The 24,333-nt window shown below is 45.7% G+C and overlaps 2 protein-coding genes across 6 annotated transcripts; one reads left to right on the forward strand and one right to left on the reverse strand.

Moving 5' to 3' along the window:
• Positions 1 to 625: 625 nt before the first annotated feature.
• On the reverse strand, positions 626 to 20,943 carry CEP63 (centrosomal protein 63). 3 transcript variants are annotated; one of them, XM_065639779.1, is made up of 15 exons: positions 20,903 to 20,943; positions 19,094 to 19,202; positions 17,270 to 17,450; positions 15,205 to 15,300; positions 13,546 to 13,671; positions 12,665 to 12,778; positions 10,239 to 10,472; positions 9,851 to 9,996; positions 8,948 to 9,082; positions 8,221 to 8,335; positions 6,323 to 6,520; positions 5,790 to 5,876; positions 3,887 to 4,092; positions 3,017 to 3,323; positions 626 to 1,189 (listed from the first exon to the last, which is right to left on the reverse strand). In XM_065639779.1, exons 2-15 carry the CDS (start codon positions 19,135 to 19,137, stop codon positions 1,031 to 1,033), a joined length of 2,148 nt encoding a protein of 715 aa, XP_065495851.1. In that variant the 5' UTR covers positions 19,138 to 19,202; positions 20,903 to 20,943; the 3' UTR covers positions 626 to 1,030. The 3 variants fall into 3 exon arrangements, with proteins under 3 accessions (XP_065495851.1, XP_065495850.1, XP_065495852.1); XM_065639778.1 differs by lacking the exon at positions 20,903 to 20,943 and adding an exon at positions 20,626 to 20,840; XM_065639780.1 differs by lacking the exons at positions 6,323 to 6,520; positions 20,903 to 20,943 and adding an exon at positions 20,626 to 20,840.
• An 18-nt stretch (positions 20,944 to 20,961) lies between these two features.
• Positions 20,962 to 24,333, forward strand: ANAPC13 (anaphase promoting complex subunit 13). 3 transcript variants are annotated; one of them, XM_065639783.1, is made up of 4 exons: positions 20,962 to 20,983; positions 21,620 to 21,683; positions 22,015 to 22,140; positions 23,877 to 24,333. In XM_065639783.1, exons 3-4 carry the CDS (start codon positions 22,042 to 22,044, stop codon positions 24,000 to 24,002), a joined length of 225 nt encoding a protein of 74 aa, XP_065495855.1. In that variant the 5' UTR covers positions 20,962 to 20,983; positions 21,620 to 21,683; positions 22,015 to 22,041; the 3' UTR covers positions 24,003 to 24,333. The 3 variants fall into 3 exon arrangements, with proteins under 3 accessions (XP_065495855.1, XP_065495856.1, XP_065495857.1); XM_065639784.1 differs by lacking the exon at positions 20,962 to 20,983 and having other exon boundaries at positions 21,620 to 21,665; XM_065639785.1 differs by lacking the exons at positions 20,962 to 20,983; positions 21,620 to 21,683 and adding an exon at positions 21,700 to 21,762.

The following is a 24,333-nucleotide window of genomic DNA, read 5'->3' on the forward strand; positions in this document are numbered from 1 at the left end:
TGTGCATGACCACGGTTCATCCCCAGCTGCGGGCAGAACCGCCTCGCTACGAAGACTGCGCAATGGGAATCCAGAATGGATGCGAAGGCTTGATCCTTGTTCAAAAGACGCCAAAAGCAAGCCCAAATAAAAGGACTTGCTGATTCAAACGCTTTTGAACTTTGGAATGCAGAATTGCTTGACCAAGTGCAGTCCCATTTTATGGCGTGACAAAGAGGCTTACACGGCAGCTGCAATTTTGTCTGCCGTACAGACAAATCTCACCTGTTTGTGGGTTCTCCTGCCATTCATTGCCACTTCCAACTGCTCTCCTTTCTTTTAGAAGAGTGGGGACCACAATCGGAATTCAGCCGTTCATTCCTCAGCTATTCTGCAGTACTTCAAACAAGGTGCACGGCAAGATAAAGACATCAGGTGCTACACAAACAGTAAAGGGCAGAAGTTGCATGAACCAGGAAATATTAAGAAATTCCACTAAGGGGAAATTAAGTGGGGAAAATACAGGTAGCCTAAAGGAAAGAGGAATTCTTTTCCTTGTTCCTTGCAGAACATAGCGACTCTGGGAGGGAAAGGAGGGAAAAGGTGTTGATCAAAGTTCCTGATAAGAAGGCAAGATAAGCCACAAGAGATTTACTGCGTATATTTGTAAGAACAAGAAAAGAAGCGGTTTTCCATTCTGTTTTATTTCAATGCTTACACACGTATAAAATATACTTAAAATCCTTTACATTAAAATTAGCAAATGGTTTGTTTCTAAAAAACACCACCCTCTTTGCAAGTGCACACATACCTCAGATGCAGCTTTCTGACCGACAGCACGCTGACTAAAGTGTTCGTGGTGTGATACCCTCTGTCAGATCAAACATGTAGAGAGGAGTTTCCTTTCCTCACTATCCATCCTGTGGATTCAGCGCAAAGTGTGAGTAGGAGCCTCCCACTCAAGCTCCCACGGCAACCGGTTCTTAGGTACCTCTGCAGTCACACTTTGGAACCATGTACGTAAACCAGCATTCAAATTCCCTACGAAAGATTACTCCTGGTGTCCAAATTGTCTCACAATCTTTTCGCTCTCTTTTTTCAGCTCCTCAATGTGAGCATTCAGGCACTCCAGGATGTGCTGGGACCTCAGTTCTTCCTCCTCCAGGTATCTTGCAGCTATCGACCCAACTGAAGCTGTAGGCAGGGGACACTACGGGGAAACACAGGGATATCAAGTGTTCTTTCATTCCAAGTTTCAGCCAGAAACACCATTGATCCACAAACTACCCAAATAAATATGCTTCTAAAGGGCTCTTGTGTCATGTCTATCTTATCGGGCACACTAAACACTCAGGTCTTGTATCACAGGTAAATGTCCTTCCCAACAGTCTAAGCCTCCCACACCTTGGCCAAAACTGCAGGGAGGAAAATCAGTACCTCACCACAGATAACTTTTCCATTCCAGCAGTTCTCTCTAAAGCACTGGGGGATAGAGCTGAACAGAAACAAGCTCTCCATCTGCCATATAACTGCTGCATGTCACAGGTGGAACCCCGACCCCAGCGGTATCAATAGGAATCGACAGTTTACTTGGGGCTGATAGGGCACGTGCAATTATAGCGGAACTCTACAGAAGGTCACTACGAAATGCCCGGGGTTTTGTCCTGTGTGTGTCAGCGCAGCCTCACATTTAAGGTCTGCATCTTGCTCCTTGTCTTCATAAAAGTCTCGGGCAGCAGTATCATCCCAGAATATGGGATCCGGGGAAGGGAAAGAACTGCCAGACTGGACCAGCACCGGGAGATCTCTGCTTGCTTTTATATACCTCCTCCGCTTCCCTCAAATAACGGGTTCCCGTACAGACCGAACTCCCGTGGCAGCCCACTGAACACCAGCTCACCTGGCAATGGTCAGGAAACCACCCCAGATTCTTTCCTTTACAGTCAAGAACTATTCCTGCCACTCACATCCCTAACTCATAAGTTCTTAACTTAGAAAAATAACATCGTAAACTAGGCTTAATTTATGAGTTGATGAAGAGAAGCTTCCTGCACAGAGGCTGGCAGGTGACCTGTAAAGTTACTAAGGGGCTGCTTTCCATTACAGAAAACTTGCCTCGGTGTCTTGGCAAGGGAACGTAACTGGTTATTTCCAAACCCTGGAGGCTCACGGTTTTCTGGCCTTTTACCAACAGCCAGGAACATGGGGAAGCAGCAAAAAGGCTGCAGATAACAAGCAAGTCACTCCCACCCCACTATTGCCTACTGAGAATTCCCCACTATTAATATTAAAGGAACTGATTTAAAGACACTGGAGCCTGACCACAAGCAGGCAGCCCTAGCCAACACCAGAAGAAATATTTGCATTTCCTTAGAAACCTTATTTCTACCTCTCGGAACAAAAAGCAGCACATTTTCTTCTACTAAACACCAAGCCCTAGAGCTTCTCAGACCCCAGAGTGGAACTGTTCGCACTTCAGTTCCAATCCTGCAACCTGAAGAGTTTCTACTTAGAACACTGCAGTTCCCTAAGCTCCCAATATTTCTTTTTCTGGACATGCGCACAAGCTACTTTAGTCTTGAAACAATCAAGCCCTATTCTTGGTAGTAAACCTCGTCAAGACCTACAAACCTGACAAGCCTCCAGTTACCTGTGCATCAGCCTTAGAGACTTCTCTGGGCTCTCCACTAAATAAAAAGCCAAAAGCTGAAGGAGAATTCTGAAGTGAAGTGAGCAGGTCATGGCACACACTGATGTACAGCATCAGTATGGAGAGAAGCGTGAGCTTAGCAAATGTACCAAACACAAATCCCTTCCCCAGGGAGCTCTGAAGAATAACCACACAGCTCCCACTGTGCATGTACCAACCACCCAGCAGTGGCTTTTCCTCCCTGTTTCATGTTTGATGTGTGCTTACAGAGTCATACACACCACGCAGCTACATCAGACATTCCAAAATCTGGCTCCTTGTGCCAGATGAGAACCCAGCTACATCCTCAGCTGTTGAACAGCCACCAGCTTCTCTACAACTGCTTACCAAAGGCACAGATTCTCTCTGATGATTTGATCCGGACTGCTTAGACGCTTCATCTGCAAAATCGTCGTTTCCATCCAGCCCATGAAGCAAAGAATCTGTTTCCACCAAGGCGCTCAAAGCAAATGACTCCGCGCAGCTCCTCCCGCTGGCCTGGGTGGGCAGCTCACCCCTCTCGGGGATCACAGCTCCCGTTTCAGCCGCCCCTCGTCTCTGGGATTCCCCTTCATGATGCTGAACGGTCTCATCAGGCTTGTGATGCACCTTCTCTGCTTGTTCATCACTTCTGTGCTGTGCTTCCCGAGTTGTTCTGGAAGGCAGGTTTGAACACATCACCATTTGACAGTTTGCCTCTTAGCAGCTGAACTTTAGCTAAAACCTGTGCAGGGATAACAATTCACGCACAGATTGCTAATAGCCCTGGCAATCCCAACCGGCTCGTGTTTCCATAGCACTTCTAGATGCACATCCAGTCTCCAGGGAATTCTCTCTCACTCTTCTGCTATTGCAGATACCAAAAACTACAGTCTGCACACCGTAGGACTGCAAAAGAAAGGAGCACAGCCACCTGGGCCAAATCTCATCCCTTCACCAAAAGGAGCACGTACTGCTTCTCAATCTAAGAAAAAGGCAAAGACAGTCAAAAGACAGTCAAATACTAGCTGGCTTTGCAGAACACAGGCCAGCTGGGCCTAAAAGCTATTGCACTACTAAAGGCAGATTCCAAAACAGTCCCTGTGTTCTCCCAGACGTACTACGTGCTGGAGATGGATACTGTACATAAAGCACGCCATTAAAAACCCGCACATCCTCACGCCTTCTGTTCTCATACATATTAAGGTAGCAGCATCCTCGGGGTCACACAACACCCACCTGGACTGCGCATCCCTGGCCTCGGGCTCTTTGTCTGGCGTCTGCTGAGCGGTGCCCTCGGGTTCATCCTGGCACACCTGCTGAGTGAGCTCCAGCTTTGCTCTGGCCTCTGCTAGATCCTTCCGCAACTGCTGGTTCTCACATTTTAATTTACTTAGTTCAGCAGCGTAGTCTTCGCTGAGAGCTCTTAGGGTGACGCCTTTTTCCTAAGAGACAGAGAAGACCTGAAGTTAAAACTTCCAATTTGCAAGACACCATAGTCAAGGCTACTCCTTAAAGCATATCCTCTAAGCCCAATTTTGACTCGCAAAATTTTCAAGGCTTTCATAAGAGTAAATCGACTATATATGCCTTATTGTGTCTGCATCCAGACAAGCTGTGCTTGTCTCTCTCACCACTGGATCCTTTTGAAAACAAGAAAATATAGACCCTGACTAGTTCAGATGTATCTGCCTCTGCCTTGGGATAATGATAAGGACGACATGAAGTCAAGTTCTCCGGCTGTATATTCTGGGATTCCCTCCCTCAGCCAAGATGCAAGCCTCTCAGCCAAAGCAGGTAACACACCGGTGGCACCCAATAAACCATCTCAGTCTGAGCAACTCCTCAGCTATCGGAGCAGCAGGCCCTGCCAGGTACTTCCTACGGGTGTGAAAACAAATACCCCCATGGCTTAGTTGTTGATACAACATAATCACTGTCAGTGAGAAACCACCTCATTCCAAAAGGCTGCGCATAGGCCTCCCCACCCGGGATGACCCACAGCCCTTTAGAAACTTTCACTGGTAAAAGTGAACTTTTTTTTTCTTTTTGAAACTCTGAAGAACTCTCTTCTCCCCATCTTCTCCGTTCTAGGCTAGGTGGGTATAGCTTCCGTTGTTTCTACTCCTGTGACATTCCCACTTGCTTTTTGCCAATTCTATTACATTTAGATGCTTAATTCATTCTCATCACTGCTGTATCTTACGGCTTTCCAAATGTGGATTAGAAGAACCTGGCCAAGATCAGTAGCTCCTGTGCCATGGGGCTGTTGGGGGCTTTAAAAACAAAGCAAAACACCACCACAAACAGTTTTCCTTCTTTCCACTTTGTTATCAAGCGCTATATTAAGTCGGGCAGGCAAAAGCCCACCAAGCACTTGAAGCAGAAGGAGCCTTAGGTCATTTCAGTCTCAAATCAGCCCCCCAGAAAGCTTTGTTTTTTCTCCATCTCACCAGCCACAAGCTCCCGCTCAACAATTTCCCAAACACTTGGCACATTTGACAATCACCCCAAACTAGTATTAGGCGTGGAGTATTTCCTCCCCACAGATCAGATACGATAAAAGCTCTGATGATATATTCCCTTTAGGTTTTCCGCTGCCCAAATGCAGCCCTTGCCCCTGTGAAGCCTCCGTTGTGGTTTGTGTGAGACAGAACTTGCAAACTAGCCATATCTTCCTGAAATGGCACTAAAATGAACCACCTTCAAGGTATTATTCCTGCCAACACTGCACCTTTTCCATGCAGGCTTCCTGCATGGAACCTGCTCGCACCCCAGGAATCACAAGGACCAAAGCAGTTACAGCTCTGAGACAGGTCAAAATGACAGAGATTTAGAAACAGAGGTCTGAGGTAAACCAGCATAAAATGAAGTTGCAACAAAATGTACCAAAAAGCATGGGCTAGACCCCATGGAGAAGAAACTGAGATGAGGGCTCTGTTTCTACAGTTCTCCTCACCGCTCCATGACTGAACTCAGTATTTCTGGGCCTTATTTCCTCATAAATTGCCCCTTTTGCTTGGGTTTTAAGTTCACCAACCTCTGCCAAGCCTTTTGAGAGGCGTGGGCAAAGTCTCCTGCTGTTCCCAGGGAGGGGACCCATAGTGTTCGTCCCTCCCCACCTCTGTTCCCTATCACATACCTCTAGCACGCCGCACTCCGTCTTCTGCAGCATCTCTGAGAGATGGCGGTTTTCCATCCTCAAGGTTTCCAGCTGGACCAGAATCACCTGAGGAGACAAACAACAAGCTCAGGAAAAAGAACACAACGCAACGCATGCCCACCACACCCTACAGGCATTTTCTACCCCCATTTCAAGCATGAGTAAAAAGCAAGGTTCGGGCTGTTAATTCTGCAGGGAACTTATACAGAAGACCATATAAATAACCGTGCGCAGTCATTTACTTCAGTATTCAAAGATGTCACCATCCAGGCCTCGTTAGCATGAGTGATCTCAAAGAATTCTGTGGGACTGTCAGTTACAGGTTGGAAAAGGAGCAGCAAGAGAGATTCAGTGAACACCATAAATTAGGAGATTTCATCAGAAGGCTCTCAAAGTCTTTGTTCAAAGGCTGAAGAAAGAAGGAAACTATTAACGTAGCTAAAAACTAGGGTGGTAATTGAAGCCCTCAGATCCCTTAAAGAGACAGCATAAGAGCCTTCTGCCTTTTTTACCCTGTGCTCCACGGCTTTCCTCTCTGCTCTTTCAATCTCTGTCCTCAGCCGCTGTTCTAGGTCTGATGTGGAGCCACTGGCAGATGCAATGGTGATGTCCCGCTGGTGTAACTCTTGTGTCAACCTGGAGATTTCCCTCTTCATCCCTTCTAGCTCACTGCTGTGGGTTTGCTCAGCTTGAGAGAGCTGCTCTTTCAGCTGCAGGAAGACATGCACACGCCACCCGCGAGCTTTTTCAAGATGTTCCAGCAAAAAAAGGAAAAGTATTGCACATGGTGATGCGAAATCTAAGCACAGGAAAACAAAAAGCTCTGTGTAACAAGCCCCCTGGCCATGCTTGTGCTTCTCGATTGAAAACCACCTCAATCCTTTTCCGCACCATGAACTGCCAACTGGGACAAAAGTTACATGCTGTGGAATACTCGGGAAGACCCATAATCAATCAAATCCCAGGCTCTTCAGCTCAGTATTCTACTTCTGCGGCCAACAACAGATAGCCAAGGGTTTACCATCGCTGGGCAGGCACAGGAACGCTTCCATAGTATAACCTTGCGATGTCCCACTCCGCCTTCCCGAGGCAGAGATGGTATCTTTAAATAGCTCCAGCCAGACTTTTCTTCCACTAATTTGTCCTAAGCCTTCTGAATCAATATTAGCTTGTAGCAACCAAAGCTACCTGTGGCAGACTTCCACAAGCTGGCTATGCACAGGGTAAAAATATACCTCTTTGTTTTCCTAACTCCATTTGACGACCACTAGTCCCTGCATTATGAGAGAATAATCATTCTCTATTTACTTTCCACATGACAGGCACGATTTTATTTTTAGTACATTCAATCTCATTTATCTCTTTTCCAGTTTGGTAAGTCCTATTCCATTCAGCTGTTCCTTGTATATAAAAAAAAAAAAAAAAAAAAACACTCCACCCTCTGGGTCATCTTTTTCCCATACCTTACCTAGTTTTATTCAACTCTTTTTGAGATGATAGATCTGAATTGCATACAATATTCTGGTAGGCATGCCGTATTATATTTATTCAGCGACATAATAGAACAACAACATAGCATAATTTCTTCCCTAGTATTCCACTCCATTAGCCAGAAATATTAGCCACCCAAACCTCCAGGATTTTTCTGAGAATTACAAGCATTTTAGAAAATTGAACCAGATGATCTCTGCCTAGCCATGTAAATACTATACATACGGTGATTTATCTCCATGTCACCTCAATGCCTCCCAAGTATATAAAATAGAAACAACCATAATAAATCTCTCTTTCCTCCCCAGCAGCCTGTAGGAGATTCATTTATTCCGTGGCTGTTTAAATGCGTAACCAAGCACGCAGCTCCGGCAAGATCCGCACCTCTGTACTTTCAGAATAAGGGATGAACGATTTTCACAGAAGTGAGGTTTTTCACTCAAGTCCAATAAGGTTTCTTAGTCTAACCATGCAGCAGTGCAAGCTCTCACACCCACTGATCTAGACCGCTATTAAAAGTCAAGCCTTTTGGAGGCCTTGGGTGCACGGAGCACTGGGCTGAGGTTCTCATGGCAGATGAGCTGCTCCATTTCTTCCAGACGCCCGTTCACTTCTGGGTATCGAGCCTGAAACAAACTCCCTTATTCACACAGGGACTAGAATGCATTCGAAGCCCCATCTCAAGAGTGACAGGACATATTACAGCAAAACCCGGGCCTAAGAGATGCTCACAAAGCAAACCGACACCTGCGAACCCATCCTCTCGCCTCCTCCTCTGTCAGACGCGCTGCCCCCGCGCCGCTCCCGGCCTTTGATGCCGTTTGCAGCTTTGCTAACCGTGCGTCGGGCACACGATCCGCGTGGGAACGGCTGACTCCACGAGTGCCTCTCCCACCCTCCCGGAACAAAGCGACGTTACCTTTTTAATCTCTGCCTTTGACTCAGTATGGTGCTCCTCCATCGACTGCAGCTCTTTGATACTCTCATCCAGCTCCTCGCTCAGCTGCACACACCTCGCATTTGAAGACACCAGGCTGGGTGCCAAACGTAAAGCTAGAGATTAGAATACCCCACGGAGGAGGACACGGGGAGAGAAACTTTGATCTCCTATGTCCGTCATAACAGAAACCGGACTCTTTACCCAGAAGTTCCTTACCAAACCTTCGGTTTTGTTTACCGAAATAATTTCAAAAGAGATCAGGAAGCTGATCGAACAGATAATACCTGTTTCTTGTTTGTTTCTTTACCATAGTAAGGCGACAAACTTCCCATGCAAACATTAGCCCGAAAACCACAAACTCAGAGACTAAGACTTGTTTATAATTCTTATTTCACAGTGAGATCTAGAGCTAGCTCTTACCAGCTGAGTAACAAAGACTCCTTAACCTATTACCACTGAAGGTGCTAGGCCTAAGCAAGCTAAAACATCGAATACACCCACAGTGTGCACTGAAAAGCAGCCAGTTAGCAACACGGCCTCACTATTAAACTCCAAAATGAGTATCATTTGACTTCTGCAGCCCTTTGATATTTAAAATAAGCCAACAAAAATCAGCGGGACTGGTTAACGATGAATACAATATATTAGGTATTATATTACTCTCCGAGTTTCATTGCACATGCAGGGGCAGCAAGCAGTCGGGTACCTGTTCTCAAGCTGAGTCACCTCTGCCTCTAAGTGCTGTTCTTTCTTCTGGGCAACATCCAGCTGCAGTAGTAGATGCTCCAGCTCCAGCCCCGGAGAAGATAATTGCTTCTCCTGCAAGCGTTCCTCCAGAGCCCTAAGCAGAAACACGATCTTTAATTTCTGTACAAAAATGTCATGCCCGAGTTCACTAATACAGGGAACATAATCCCCATTTTCTTGGATTTCTCTGAAAAATACATGAAAAGCAACATCAGGTGACACCAGTGTGCACTGGGAATACGCAAACATGTCAGCTGGATGACAGCCCTTTGTTTGAGTTCGGGCTGGTTGAAAAAGGCTTCATTTTACTCTGATGTTGGCCTCCCTGATCCAGACAGTCTCTCTGCCATTAGCAGACATCCGGCTCACGGAAATAGCGCGGCTGTTGGGTACCGTACCGCAAAACCTTTTGATACAGCCATCAGAACTTTGAGCTTTTGCGTGTCACCAACGCAGAAGGGGAAGGCCAAGGCGATTCTGTGACATACGCAGTTACATTACCAAGACCCTAATCTGACATCATTAAATCGGTGAGAACTTCCATCTACGTGAATAAGCACATGATCACATCCTGAAAACGCCCGAGGAAAAAAAAAGCTCAAAAGCCGTGTGCTGCTTCCAGAACCCTAGCTAAGTAGAAAGCCGATTCCTTCCTCACTCTTGACCAAGAATCAGTTGAATTCAGAAGGAATGCAACTTGGCAAATGCTGCACAGCACCTGTGAGCAACCACAGCCAACCACTCTGTATACCAACCGGCACAGATCCAGCTGTATGAAAATGCTTTTACCACCCTCAGTGTGCAAACCTGGAATACAGATCTGGATTCAAGGGCGGAAGTAGCAGCGAGGCACAGGTGCTACCTGACGAGGAGTTCTTTTGTGCGAAGAGTTTCCGTCACCCGGGCCAGCTCTTTCTGGAGCTGTTCCTGGTGCAGCCTGGAGCTGCCAATGAAATCTTCCTGCGACTGCAAGGTGGCTCGAAGTTCCATCTTCTCATCCTGTAGCACCTGCACGGGAGGGAGAAGGAATGACTGTTGCAAGATGGACCAAACCAGTTTGTTGGAGTGCAAGGATTGGATTTTTAAGGAACCCTTGGAAACACTGCAGAGCAGCACTTGGGTACCAAACCAGCTTTGAGGAACTTCACAAAGGCTCTAAAACGAGACAGAAGCTCTGGGATGAAGAGCCCTCCTGCTCCTTCTCACAAGCACCGCTTTATATTCAGTTTGCTAAGAGTTCCTCCGCTGACCTCTAACATTTTCTTGGATTGCCTTAATTCTTCCTGAGCTCTTTGCTGCTCTTCCAGAATCATCCGGTTGTGCTCCGTCAGGTCATCCACTCTCATGCTGAGCCTCTCCAGCTCCAGCTCGTTGGCACAGATGGCATCATTGGCCCTCTCCAGCTTGCTGGTTAAGTGCTGGATTTCCGACCGGCTCGCCAGCTCCACCGACTCCAGGATCTGCTTCCGATTGGCAAGCTGAGTCTGCTGAGACCAATTGGTTTGCATTAAAGCTAAATTAGAAAACACACAGTGGATCAAAACAACGACTGATTTCTTTGTGTAACAAGTTCTAAAAGGGGTTCAAAGCGAATCTGGGAAAAGAGGATCTCAAATCACTCAAGTTGTCTGAGCATGAACTGTCTAAGAACAAAGCTGCCTGCTGATTTTTGCTCATTGAGCTAAGGCTAGATCAGGAGAAACGGCAGCATGTAAGAAGGTTTGCAGATACCATACACAAGCTAGAGATTACCCAGTTGCTAATTCCACACCAGGACAGAAAACAGCTCTTGGTGCACAATGGAAAAAAAACCAAGCACCCAACAGATCAAAAACCAAACTAGGTGTAACTCTCAATTATGTTTTACTTTATGCAGTAAATATTTGGTTTTATCAACCCGCAAGAATGCTCACGTTGAATATTTCATTGTTTTAATGGCAGACAAAAAAAGTGATAAGGAACATAGGACTAGCAAACAATACCTGCTCTATTATTTATAGGCACAATACTTTATTTCACAGCATTTCTTTCCACACAGCTAGCTGGTGAAATTTAACAAGCCAGCTCTCATATAAGCTTCCAAGAATATTTACTTCTTATATTCCCTTTTTGTGTAGTACCTCTTAACTTTTAAAAGCTGAAACAAATTATTTGAGTAGTCCTTTACTTCCAGTTTCTAAGAGGAGCAATTCCTGCCAGCTTCAGAATCACCACATGCCTTGATTTACTGCCTGACACATAATAACCCATAACTGAGAAAACTATGGGAACTGCGCATTTGGAAGACTATGGTATAATTTTGATTACAGCCGTTTCATTATTTGAATAGTCATGACAGAAAACGTAATCAGGAGGGGCACGAGTTTAAGGTCCAGCCTCTCTCCACCCAAGAGACCGGAGTACCAGACTACCGAATATTTATAGCCTAAATGTTTTCTTAATGCAGCAATCTCTCATTTCCAGCCACAGAACACGCAGGACAGCCCAGAACTCTAAGTTTCACCTGAGGACTTTAAGGGAAGGTGCTTGTCCATGGGTAAGAATGCCAGGCTGCCCTGAGCTGCTCTGAAGGACAGGAGGGGAAGCCAGCTCAAAGAAGAGACGGGGAAGTACCCTGTGGTCATAAACCTCAGCTTGACCTCGTGCCACAAAAACACCAAACATCCAAAACGCATAGAAAAAAAAAAAATAGCACTTTCGTGTTGGGCTTTTCAAAGACATTGAGGATTCAGGCAGTCCATTTGCAGCGCCCAAGTCATCTAGGAAAAATCTCCCCGAATTCCTGTGTTTCTGCTGCCCAGTCAGAAGAGTTCCTCTGCGCCGTAGCGTACCAGCCAGTACTCCAAGGACACATCTGCTCCCAGACAATTGAGCTATCAACGACACAAAGACAGCGGAGCAGCAAGCCCTTCTGCTCAGCCTCTCTCCCTGCATTTGCGGCTCTGCCAATGTCAGCCTCTCACAAAGGCCCTGTCAGAACCAGCTTCAATCCTGTCATCACAACCTGCCTCCTCGCAGGAGCTTCCACTCAAGAGCAACTCAGGAGCCCATTAAGCGCAAAGCCCCCAGCAAGAGCTTCTCATCAGTGTCTGCGGTGATTGTGTCAGTGTGACTTCACAGCTGCGCTCGAGGTCAATCCATCTCACCCTGCTGCAGCACCGCTAACTATTGGTTTTTCAGGAACAGCAGCCCCACCACTTCTTACCTTGAAGAGGCTTTAAAAAATAAAAAAAAGAGCAGGCTGAAAACCGCTGTTACCTCAGTACTTTGTGGAAGTTCTGTCGTAAGGGAAGACTATTTCCCAACATCGTCCTCTGAGCTGGACCCACCAGGTACGTATGTAGCTCCTGGCAGGTACATGGCTGTGAACTGGACACGACGAACAGGTATTTTAAAGTGTCATCTGCTGTGGTGTCTGCCTCTGAGGGAAAGCTTCATCCTACTGTCTTCTCTACTAACTGGGAGAGCTGCACAAGGTTTATCTAACCTCCAGATCTTTTTTTCCATACAGCGCTTACACAAGAAAACCTTATTCCACCAGGACATTAAAAGTCATTTCAATGGCAACCTAAGCTGGATGCGAGCCTGAACGATTTCATTAGTCTCTGCCTCCCCTCCCACCGGCTGCCACAAACAAAACAAAACAAAAAACCCTTGCAGCGCATGTTAATTGTACCTGAATGAGCTCAGACTGCTCAGCCAAAGCCTTCCTCTGCGCTTCCAGCGATGCCACCTGCTGCTGGTACAGCAACCGCTGCTTCTCCCACTCAAGTGATTTTTGACGAAACTCCTGCAAGGACAGCAGGGGTGGCTCGGAGCGGTATGTCCACGCAGCTGACAAGGGCCCCCCCTCCAGTTCCCCTCCACGTTTTCTTCCTCTGTGCACCGTTTTCTTTCTCGCGCACCTTTCCCCGCAGCAGGGAAACCATTAGCCAGTCATCTGATGCACCAGCCCAGCGGTACAAAACCCCTCACATACTGTGCTCGCTGTATTTCTTTCCCTCCCGAGTTAAAACGTCAGTGTCAATTATTGCTGTTTAGAAATGTTAAGTGCTAACAGATTCCCGGCTAGTTGCATGGATTTGCTGTCGGAGGCTTGACAATTCAGACCGGCCTTAGCTTCCAAATCAGGTTGCTATTGGAAGTGCTAAGACGGCAAGTATGAACTACAGAATTTTAATGCTAATCTCTGCTTCAGAAATTGGACACTGCATCAGTCAGATGTGTTTGTTAGCCACATCTTCAGGGTACAGCAGAAGAAAATTGAGTGTGGTTGAGCTCAGCACAGCAGAAAGATTAAAAGATGAGACAGGGTTGAAAAGTTATTTGACATGTAGCTCTCTCCTCCTCAAAGAAGAGAGATGACAACCTCACCACACTGCAACTCATTCCACTCACATAATTAATTAACCCTTGTACCACCTTCTTCCTTTTATTTAGTCTAAGAACAGCAGCATAGTTTATCCTGTGAACTCAGCAGCCTCAATGTAGGAAGTTGCCTCAAAAGTCAGTTAATACATACAGACTCCAACTAGCATTTGTTTTTTCACTCCATACCTCCAGCTTCCTGGTCAGCCGGCTCATTTCAAACTGGTCCTCTCCTTGTCCCTTGTTGGCTTCTCCTCTGGTTTCTCTTAGTTGTTTCTTCTGCAGCTTCTCATAGCTCCTCCTCAGCCTGGACAACTGCGAGGAACACAGGGAAAGGCACAACTCCGTGCAAGGCCGCAGGGCAGAATTAAACGGCGCTTTGAAAGGCGGCACACAAAATAGCTTCACGCAAACAATCCCCCCAACCAAGGCCACACGGCTCGCAGGTGAAGGCAAAATACGCCACATTATACAAGAGTAGCGACGTGCCACTTCAGTTGTGACATCGGCAGCTCTAATTAGACCTCTGTCTTACCACTATGACTAAAATATTGATAAAGCGGAGGTTTGCATGTCGCCGTTAAGGCAGCAAGAGCGTGGTGTCCCTCTCCCCCAGCTCCACGCAGAGCTGCAGTTTTGTACATGATCAAAATACACTCGTGAAGCTCAGGTGGGAACTGGAACTCTTCTGCTTAGTGGGGGAAGGAAGATTTGAGAATTGCCATGGTACATAATATCAACACTGCTTCATCTGTCATTTTCTGCTTAGATACACTATTTCACAATGAGTGGAGAATGCCAACAGAAAAATATCACTCCTACGCCCACTGCTAGAATGCTAAAGTTGTATCAGAAGCAGGAATGAGGAAAAAAACTCTTGGCATCTCAATGATCCTCTGTGCAAATAATCACTTGCAACTTGCACGGAATCATCCATCTGATGAGTGCCCCCAGCGCAACTAGGAAATAAAAAGTTTCCAAGCGGCCACGGGAACAGAGAAATCAGCATTCCCTTTTTACTGACAGAGAAATCTAAGCCCGCGGATGAACAGGAGGACCATGAGAAGAAAAATGCTGGTCACAAAAGGTTCTCCAGAGCCCTGAGTCAGCAAAGTACCTCGGCATGATCAAAGGGAATGGACAGATATATAGGCTTAGAGTTAAAATACAAAAACCTTCTGCCAAACGCATCAGGAGATTACAGGTTTATTCTTTCAACAATCTCAGTGAGGTAGACACTGTAATTTTCCTGGTAATGGTGGTAAACTCGAAAGAATTTCCCCTAAACAGGACTAGGAACAAAAGACTGAGGAATATTGGAGCTTAATGTCATCTACATTAATTTTGTGTGGGTAAAATACCAACACATTGCAATTTTGGCCGCAACACACACACTGTATTTTAGCCTCCACAGTTTAGGCAGATCTGCCAATGCATCTCAGCTTCGCTTTGCAGTTTTATCCACGATTGCACTGGAACATCTAGTGAACAAAGATGGCTAGTCATACTGGCTAGTAAGGTGTTTTCAATGCAGACAGATGCCTTCTGTTGTTAGAGCAGAGACTATCAAATTAATTTAACTTATGGCTTACAGTGAGCAGGAATTAAGCCGAGCCCCCCGGGGAAAACAACAGTTTTCTGTTTGTCACCAAGTTCCTCCAAAGGTCAAAAACCAGCCCTAATGAAGCCCAAAAATATTACTCCGTGTACGCTCTATGCTCTTTTTTTGTTAGAACATTACAAGATTGAGAAGTTTTAAAACCACGGCATTTAAACAAAAGCGGTGATGCAAAGTATTTCACCCATCAACTGGGACCTAAAACCCAATCTTCTCTTTTTGCAGCTCACCTCCTCTTGAAATTTCTTCAGCTGTTGTTCATATTCTCTAACCATGTCCTGTTGGGCTTTTTCCATGTCTCCTACCTGGTGACGCAACATGCCAACCTGAAAGGAGAGTTAAAAAGCAAATAAATAAAACAATAGAAATTGACTTTATTGTCAGAAGGTTCTGAGATTAGGTTTCAATTCATAAATACAGTATAATATGCTGTCATAGTAGGAGAGGTAAATGACTATTAAACGATCCTAATTCTGTTAACAACTGCATGTTTCCACGGGGTCACTCATCATGAATCAGATTAAGTCTGCGCCTAAACCTTTGGTAGGCTGGGGCCAACTGTTTCTGTCCCCACTTCTTGTTTTGAGCCACTTGCTGGCTTTCATTTTTGGGGATGAAACTGGTGGTTTTGGCTTGTGTCAAAAGGCTATTTTTATCTGGCATCTTCACTGAGTTCTTCATAAACGTGCATTATGATTTCAAGCTATCTATCAAAAGAAAAGAGGGCATGTCTTTATCTTGTTATGCTCAGATGAAGAAGAGATTCTGAACAATACATGGAGGTGAGAGGGGCAAAAAAACAAATGAGGCTTTGAAATTCATGTGGAAGACTCCCCTTACATTGATTCAAATACTCCTGTGACTCGTTTTTGTCTTTTTCCCCCCCATCTTTTTCCCATCCACAAGCCAAAGCGACCACCTTTCTAACTGCAGGTTCAAAGGACAGCAAGCCAACAACTTAAAATTTAGAAGAAATCCCCAGAGAAAATCCATATGAGTAGAACAGAAGCAGGAATATACTCCAGTGGTGACTTTAACCATGGTTTATACAGTTCGGTTTTGAAATCAATGTTTGCTTTTAGGGGTAAGAAATATTTCAAAAGTGTCTTGAGAAAACACAATTGAGAATAACGACGACAACCTATATGATAAAAATCCCTGCTCTTGCAAATGAAAATCCCGTGGCATAACTCCAGACTTAATAACTCTGTAACAAAGGCATTAATTCCAAAACTTGCCTGCGGACCAGAAGAAGCACCTGACCATATTAACGAGAAACTACCAAGTTCTTAACCCACTGTTGCTACAGCCTGTCACATTTCTCTTTATTTTACCAGATTCCACAGCAAATTACCAAAAGCTACAGCAGTACTTGGGTAATTTTGAGGATGGAAGAAGCGCTGCGGTATAGTTGTACAGGCACCCAAAAACCCCAAGTGCTTATGCAGTTATCAGCTGGCTTTCAACCCAAGAAGTCAAAGCAACTTCCGCAGAGAGCTGCCAAAACGCAATTGGTAGCGAACAGTCCGCCAAAAGGTAGGACACAGCAGCTAGAAATATAAGGACAAATTTCAAACACTTCCAGAAAAAGTCAGTGTGGCTAAAGCTTAAGACATCGCCACTCAGACTCCTGCTGGCTTCCTCTGATCCTATAAATGATACATCAATTAATTTGCACAAGAGAATGTTAATGGTCCACATCCTATGCAAAAACTTCACCTACTGGTACTACTCCACCAATACAGAAATTTGTTGTGCTTCCCCCGGGCCTTTCATTAGTGGCTACAAAACCTGAGCTGCATAAAATAGCCCTTGGAGAACCTGCCAGCAATATCTTGGTGCAGTTTACACCACTAAATGTTTTTTCTACCGATGACTGCAAGTTGCTGGGCTCTGGATTACTGCTGTATCCAGACGCAGCATCTCCAGGTTCTCTCTAGAAACTCCGACCATTCAGCCTGTGGAGTTCCACCAGCCCTTAGGGAGCTGATCACTTCACTCTGAATGATCAATCGGACACCTTGTTCCAACGGGCTCCTTTGGAAATTCTATTCCTGATTTCCAGCTATGAGACAGGATCCTGTTTCGCTGAGCACAGCTATTTGCTAAAGTTAACCCCTTGTTTTGGCTTGGCATTTAAATATTAATTAAAAAAAAAAAAAAAAATCAAAACTGATGAAACAATACCCAAAACTATGCAAAGCCAACTCTGAAATTAAGGTTCTGTCTTTATATTGTAACATATAAAACACACAGGTTGACAACAATCCCAAAACTATGAACCCGAGGTGGTACCTCCTTATATTTTTCCTGCAAAGCAGCCTTGGCAGAGGAAAGTTCTTTCTCCCGAGCACTCAGGCAGGCTTCCAAAGCCTGAGTCTGCTCTTCCCATTCGGCTTTCTTTTGAGCCACCATAATGTCGATCTGCTTCATCAGCTCCTGCAGCTCGGCCTCGCAGGAGTTCAGGAACCTGTCGCTGCAAGGGAAAGAGCTCGAGGTCACAAAAAGGCACCACCAGCGCAGGTCCGGCGTCCCGGACCAACCGAGTCAGCAGAAAACAGTTATTTGCACCAAGGGATTAACTCCGTACACGCAGCGCGTTGAACTCTACGCAAATTAGCTCGTGGAGAAATATATGAATACTCGTGCGTTCATCTAATGCAGCGTCTCACAAGTGATGTGTTGATATCACCGGGCAGAGGACTAAATTTGGCAATGACCGATGAAGAATACTCCAAAAATCCCAGCGAGAACAAACGACCTACACGCTTTAAATGTAGGGGGTTTGTCATCTATGCAGAGCACCGTCACAAACTCTTCTCCCTTTGCCTCGGTACTATGCATTATCAAAGGAAACCAGAGCATGTTTTATTCATATTTTGTATTTGCCTTAATTGCTCTCCAGGCAGAGGCATTTTATACCAAGTTTCAGCCACCAGAGAAATCTTACAGCCAAGCTATCAGCTCCTGAAAACAGAAGTTTATCGCAAATGCAGACAAACCCCCAAGCAGAGGGGGCTGGATGACAACATGATAATGAAGAATAAAACATTCGCAATCCATTGGGGAGAGCGTGCTCCCTAGCGACGCTAAGATTTCTAATTTGGTGCAGTAATTATTGGAGGCAGTTCGACTAACTCCTCTAAAACTTCACAAGCTGCTAAGCCAGGGACAATATTAAGGCTTGCAAGGCTCGGCCCTAGAGGGTGGTGAACTCCATGATGATCTTTACCCCTTTAATTTGCCTGTCAAACATGAAGCGCTGAAAAGAAATGGAAATCAATAGGTGAAGGGATTGAAATGTCTCTGTTCCCCCAGAGCATATGCACACTTCACAACTTGGCAGTTTTTCTATAGGGAAAGAAATACTTCTTAAAAGAGCCAAAATCAGTTAAATTTGAAGTTCAGCCTGTCCTGTGATTTAACCAAAAATTAGCAGCTATTATGCAGAGCAAGAACATTTCATTCACAGCATCTGCTAATGTAAAGCAAAGTCTAAACTTGATTTCTGCAACCAGTTCTCTGTAGAAGACATGTTATCGGTAACCTTGAGTCACATTCTCAAAGATGACTACAAAAATGGCATCAGTGACTTTTGCTTCACGCTTAACGCAAAATATTTTTTTCCATTCTTGGTCACTACTCTTGGGAATCCAAAAGTCTAGATGCTTTCACCTGAGACATTAAGGACTCTTCAGAGACAAATGGGACTCTGCAGCTTCCACATGGGCAGGAAATAATCACACGTTTTCAATAAAAACGGATTACAAAGTCATGTCTCATTAACCTTGCAAGGTGGCTAGAAAAATTTTTTTACTCACACCTTTAATTATTAATGCTCCTGATGTTAGATGGTAAAAAGGGTTTACAGCAACAAAAAGAGGTAAGGTTTTCGGGAAGACGTAAAACTAAATTTCTAACAATGGGGACTATAGATTATTGCAGAGCCAGCTCAGGCAGTGACTGCGTCTGCACCAGCCGAAGGCCACCGCGCAATCCCAAACCTTTATTTAAGCAACAGAAGCTTTGTCTTCATACCAGAGGATTTCATTCTGAATAAGAGGGAAGGTTAAAACTTAACTGATTTCGAATGCCTGGTTTATGCCGTTGCATACGTACCCCCCCTGGCCATTTCTTTGCATTCCTTCCAGCAAAGCCTCCATCAGGACAGCACGCAAAAGCAGCGCTCACCCACGGCAACACGCCACCAAGGCGCTTCTCCGGCCACCTGCAGAACAAGCACAAGTCCACAGAGCAAAGAAGTTTAAAAAAAAAACCCAAACAAACAAAAAAACAAAAAAAAAAACACCACAATTAGCACACAATTACAGGTGATGAAAGCAGTGGTGTCTATTGTAGACTATGTTAAAGACACCACACAGTTTATAGTTGCATTCAGAACACGTTTCTAGTTCCTACGGTTTTGAGAATTTTCTTTTAAACCAGCACTAACTCTTTAAAAATGCCTCTAGTGCCTCCAGCTATGAAAATAAGTTGCACAGGTTCACAGTGGCAGTACATTTTTCTAGTTAAAAATGACATTCTTTAAGGCATGTATGGATGGATACGCACAGTTTCACGTATTTGTAAAGCAGGGAAGTTTTGTGTCAAGAGCAAAAATAGTGAATTTTAAAAAAAAAAAGTAAGTTACCATGGAACCATACCCAGAAACTAGAGTTTATTTCCATGGCTCCTCCATGAAACCATGGCTCTCTAATAGAAAAATGGTTAAACTCATCCTGACAATACAAAACTACAGTTCGGTTTTACTCCGTGGAGGGATTCACACAATATTCTGTTTCCAAAATATTTATGCGTTTTCTCAAGTATTTAAAGAGGGACCCTCAGGACACCTTTCCTCAAAGATTAATATGGCGTTATTAAGCTACCGACAAAAGGGGGAGCAGCGCACAGAAAGTGAGACTTTCAGAAAGGCAAAACTCGGCTCTGCTCTTTCGCTTCCATCGGAGCTTCTATCCCGCTCCTCCAGCATTTTAAAGCACCACCCAGAGATTAAAGCCTGTCCCCGGGAGTTCAGCTGTATTTTAAGCCACACGCGTACAGAAAATATACATTGCACTGAGGAAAAGTTAAAGAAAATAAAATCCTGTCCCTGTGGTGACACAGGGTTTTGTGCCTAATGAAATTCAATCAGCGTGCAGAACGTGTTTGTTAATTTCATACATTTTGACGTCTCTCAAGCTTGCAAGGAACTGAGTAAAGACCCACGGGGATGTTTTACCACAAGAGAAAACAATCTGCCATTAACCACAGCTGAAGCAACGAGAGCTGGCCTGTCTGAAACTGAAGAAAATGGAAGCATTTCAAAAAAAAAAAAAAAAAAAAAGGAGATAAAACATTTAAAAGTCAACAAGGTTTAAAAAGAATCATCGCAGTAGAGTCAAGCGGAGAAAATCTGACAACACGCAGGATTTAAGAATACCGCCCCCGAGAAATGACTGGGATTGTTTTGCGCTTGTAAAAAAAAAACAAAAAAAAAAAAAACAAAGAAAGAAGGAAGACGCGATTTTAACGTGCTGCCGGCGGCACGGCCACACCGAACAGAAACGCTGGACCCGCGGTGCAGCGAAACCTCCCCGGGTGGCCCGGGGCCGCGGCCCCGCTCCCCGCCGAGCCCCACGGACACGCACCCTCGTCCTCCCGTGTTTTAACTCCTCCCCGGAGGCCGCCCCGACGCTCCTCGGCCGTTCACACACGCGCGAAGCCCGGGCCGGTCGCGACCGTTGGCGGCCGTTAGTGACCGTTGGCGGCCGTTAGTGACCGTTGGCGGCCGTTAGCGACCGTTGGCGGCCCTTAGCGAGGGCGGGAGCCCAGCAGCGGCTCCCCCGCCGCCGCCCCCCCCCGCCACCGGTCCGTCGGTCGGTCCACCCGCCCGTCCCCCTTCCACCCTCCGCCGCTCGCAACTACCGGCGGAGCAGCCCCGGGCGCCGGGCGGGCAGTGCGGCTGCGCGGGCCCCGCGCCTGCGCGCTGCCGGCGGCCATGGGCAGGTATGGCGGACGGGGGCACCGTGGAGGGGACGGCGGGGGTTAGGCCTGTCCCCGCTGTCCGTGTCGCTGTCCCCGCCGGGGAGGCGAGGGCGAGGCATGGCCGGGTGGCTCCTGCGCCCTCCCCTGAGCGCCGGGTTTTAAATAAATATGGGTTGTGTCTAAGGCTGGCGCGATGGAGCCGGCTGGTGACAGCACCGGCTCACACAGGGGCGAGCGCCTGAGGTGACGCTTCCAGGAGGGCAGAATCCCAACCAAACGAGACAAGAAATCCCCGAATGGTTAGAGCAGCTGAGTGTGTAAGACAGGTCTTATTTCCCTTCCGTTTCACCGCTTTCCTGGACTTCATATTAGACTTACAGAATAATACTCATATTGGATTTGGATCTTGGGAACAATTTCTTCCCCAAAGGCCTGTTGGGCATTGGAACAGGCTGCCCGGGGCAGTGCTGGAGTCACCATCCCTGGAGGGGTTGGACAGACGGACATGAGGTTCTCAGGGACACGGGGCGGTGCCAGGGCTGGGGAATGGGTGGACTTGATGATCTGGAGGGGCTTTTCCAACCAAAATCATTCTGTGATTCAGGCTTCGGCTGTGTTTGTTGTGCCATTAAACGTTTTGTTCTGTGTCTTTCCCAGGCTGGCAAAGGTGTGTGCGAGTTACAGCACTGAGCAGGGACTGAAGGCGAGTCGGCAGCAAACAGTAAACAACGGTTCTGCGCAGAGTTAGAGGGGACGGGGAGAGCTCTAGGCCCTCAAGCTCCCTCTAAAGATAGGAGCCTGTAAATCTCTCTAATTAGTAATAACGGGCCAGTTTTATATATTCATCAACCTACAAATCAGTGTTCTTTTCAGACAAAGTAGTTATCCTCTGGTTATAACCCCTTTTTGAGTAGATTAGGAAAATCAAGGTTTTCCGTGAAAGTTTAAGCCTAATAGAAATCAGATCAAAACTGGAGCAAGCCCATAGTCCAAACTCCATCTACGTGGCTGGGGACACGGGTGTTAGAAAGCATATCTGCTTTGTGTCACAGATTTAGCTGTACTCGCGGGCTGCAAGGATGGACAGCGAAGTGCAAAGGGACGGCAGAATCCTGGATTTGATCGATGACGCCTGGAGGGAAGATAAATTGCCGTACGAGGATGTGGCGATCCCTCTGGTAAGGTGAATTGCTGCTTATCAATCAGAGTTAGGGCTCGTGTGTTTATCACAGCCCCTTCCAAGAAATGACACAGGATTGTTTGTGGTGCAGCTAATTTGTTCAAAAGGTTCCCGGGATGGATCTGACTCACTTGTTTTCTCTCCTATATGCCACTCATTCCTGTGCACATACAAGGACGTGAATGTTTCTCTCCCCTTCCCCCTGCCCAGTTGCAAAATCTCCTTAGAAGTGGAGAGCCCTTCCTATCGCACAATTCTGGGTTTGGCATCAGGGAGAAGTAGAATCATCCTTTCTCAGTGCTTCCCCTTTGTGTTACTAGTGTTTGAAGTGGTTTCCCAGTTGGTTTGTAGAACAGATTAGTCTCATGCTGACAGTTACAGTCTTGGTTACACTTTATTTTCACCTTCTGGGGACTGATAGGCAGCTTGTTTCTTTGGCAAAGAGACATTTCGAAATTGCCAGTGACACGGCACAAGCTTTAGCCCTCACACCACTGTTTTTTCAGAGAGGACAAGGAGCAGCTACACACCTCCAAAATCCATACATACAATGCACAAAGTTTTACTGCCAAACTCCTCTTTGCTTAGGATAACCTCTACTAGGCAGGTCAAGTATTATAAACTAATTCCTTGCTGACATTTGCCTGTAGCATGTGTCCAAGTCAAGAAACACAACTGTTTCTTTCCTTACAGCCATCTCTTGAGCTACTTACAGTCACATACAGATGGCAGCCGCAGAGCGGGAGGCCTTATCAACTAACAATAGTGAGAAAGGCCTGGCTGTGGATATAAAGATCCCCAGGGATGGGAATGGCTCTGAGCACATAGAAAAACCAGCACAGATTCACAGGAGGCCGAGTACAGCGGCATTGTAAAGGAGCAAACAGAATGGCTGTAAAGTGGCACATGAGCCTGTCCTGAGCATCTGAGCCAGGGCTCACTCCAGAGATTCCCATGAACTCAAATGAGCTCGAATCATACGCTGTTTTCAAAACTCAAAAGTTTTATTTAGCTCATGCTGGGTTTTCCAGAGATCTTGAACTCCAAATTCTTGCCCAAGTAGTATCTGGCAGAATAACACACACTCTGTATGGCTGCACCAATCCACCAACACCAAGAACAAATAACCTAGGGAGAGAAAACAAAAATCTCGGTTAAACTAAAGCTGGTCCTTACTGTATCGTGAACAGCTCTGTGTTGCACCTGGTAGGGGTTTCTGACTTGAGCTGCTGATACAACACAGCCACACCTGAATTCAGCACGCAGACAGGGAAGGGATTTCTCACCTGCCATAGGAAAGTAACATGTTACAGGACCAGTTGTCTTAATAACAGCTATAATAAATGCAGGAGCTGTATTCTCAGCAACAGCAAAAGAAACACATTGCAAACAAGCACTGGAATAATTGCATCGTGCTATTATTTACGTATTTCGCGTTCGCTATATATTCTCCTTCACCGCATGTGCAGTCTGAGTGTACAGCAAGGCCCCAGGGTCCTGGAAAACTGAAATACCTTTCAGATTACGCACCACATTCATGTGAAAAGAACATTCTTCATAACTGGGCTTAGAAATATTTTTAAGTGGATCGGTATGTATGATATGTATTGTTCAGATGCACCCTCTGGTCTCGTTTGTGGATTTTTGTATTTATCCATATGAAGTCTTAGTAACTCGCTCCTTTCTGGAAGCGTATGAGTTGTGGAACACATTGTACCTCTGTTTTGTTCTCAGAATGAGCTTCCTGAACCAGAGCAAGACAATGGTGGCACAACCGAGTCTGTGAAAGAGCAAGAAATGAAATGGACAGATTTGGCTCTCCAGTATCTCCATGAAAATGTTCCGCCCACGGGAAACTAGTGAATCAGTGAGATTTCATGCAGTGGATGCATGAATGCAATATAAAACCAAATATTTTTCAGCTATCGCTGTCATAAGCTTCTCTATGGAGGAAACATTTCTGAAAAAGGCTTGGATTCAAATCATGGTTCTACTCACAGAGACCAAACACAATTTGAAATGCTTCTATAACGAGTGTGAAATAACAATGACTATCCAAGGGCTCAGAGCTAATATCAGAATGTTTCTTTTATGTAAAATTATTTCATATCTTCTGTTAAATTGTTCTTAAGTTGGTGCCAGTTCTGATCTTAAATGTTTCTGACATGTGATAAAAGTAGTTTTTACTGTC

Source organism: Caloenas nicobarica, chromosome 8 (assembly GCF_036013445.1).
Source record: "Caloenas nicobarica isolate bCalNic1 chromosome 8, bCalNic1.hap1, whole genome shotgun sequence".
Classification (NCBI taxonomy): domain Eukaryota; kingdom Metazoa; phylum Chordata; class Aves; order Columbiformes; family Columbidae; genus Caloenas; species Caloenas nicobarica.

Coding starts and splice junctions, on each gene's coding strand:
- ANAPC13 (XM_065639783.1), top strand. CDS start 22,042: ATGGACAGCGAAGTGCAAAGGGACGGCAGAATCCTGGATTTGATCGAT. Junction 22,141..23,876: donor AGGATGTGGCGATCCCTCTG/GTAAGGTGAATT, acceptor TTTTGTTCTCAG/AATGAGCTTCCTGAACCAGA.
- CEP63 (XM_065639779.1), bottom strand. CDS start 19,137: ATGGAGGCTTTGCTGGAAGGAATGCAAAGAAATGGCCAGGGGGG. Junction 15,301..17,269: donor TGCAGGAAAAATATAAGGAG/GTACCACCTCGG, acceptor CTCTCCTTTCAG/GTTGGCATGTTGCGTCACCA. Junction 3,324..3,886: donor GCCAGGGATGCGCAGTCCAG/GTGGGTGTTGTG, acceptor CCTGCCTTCCAG/AACAACTCGGGAAGCACAGC.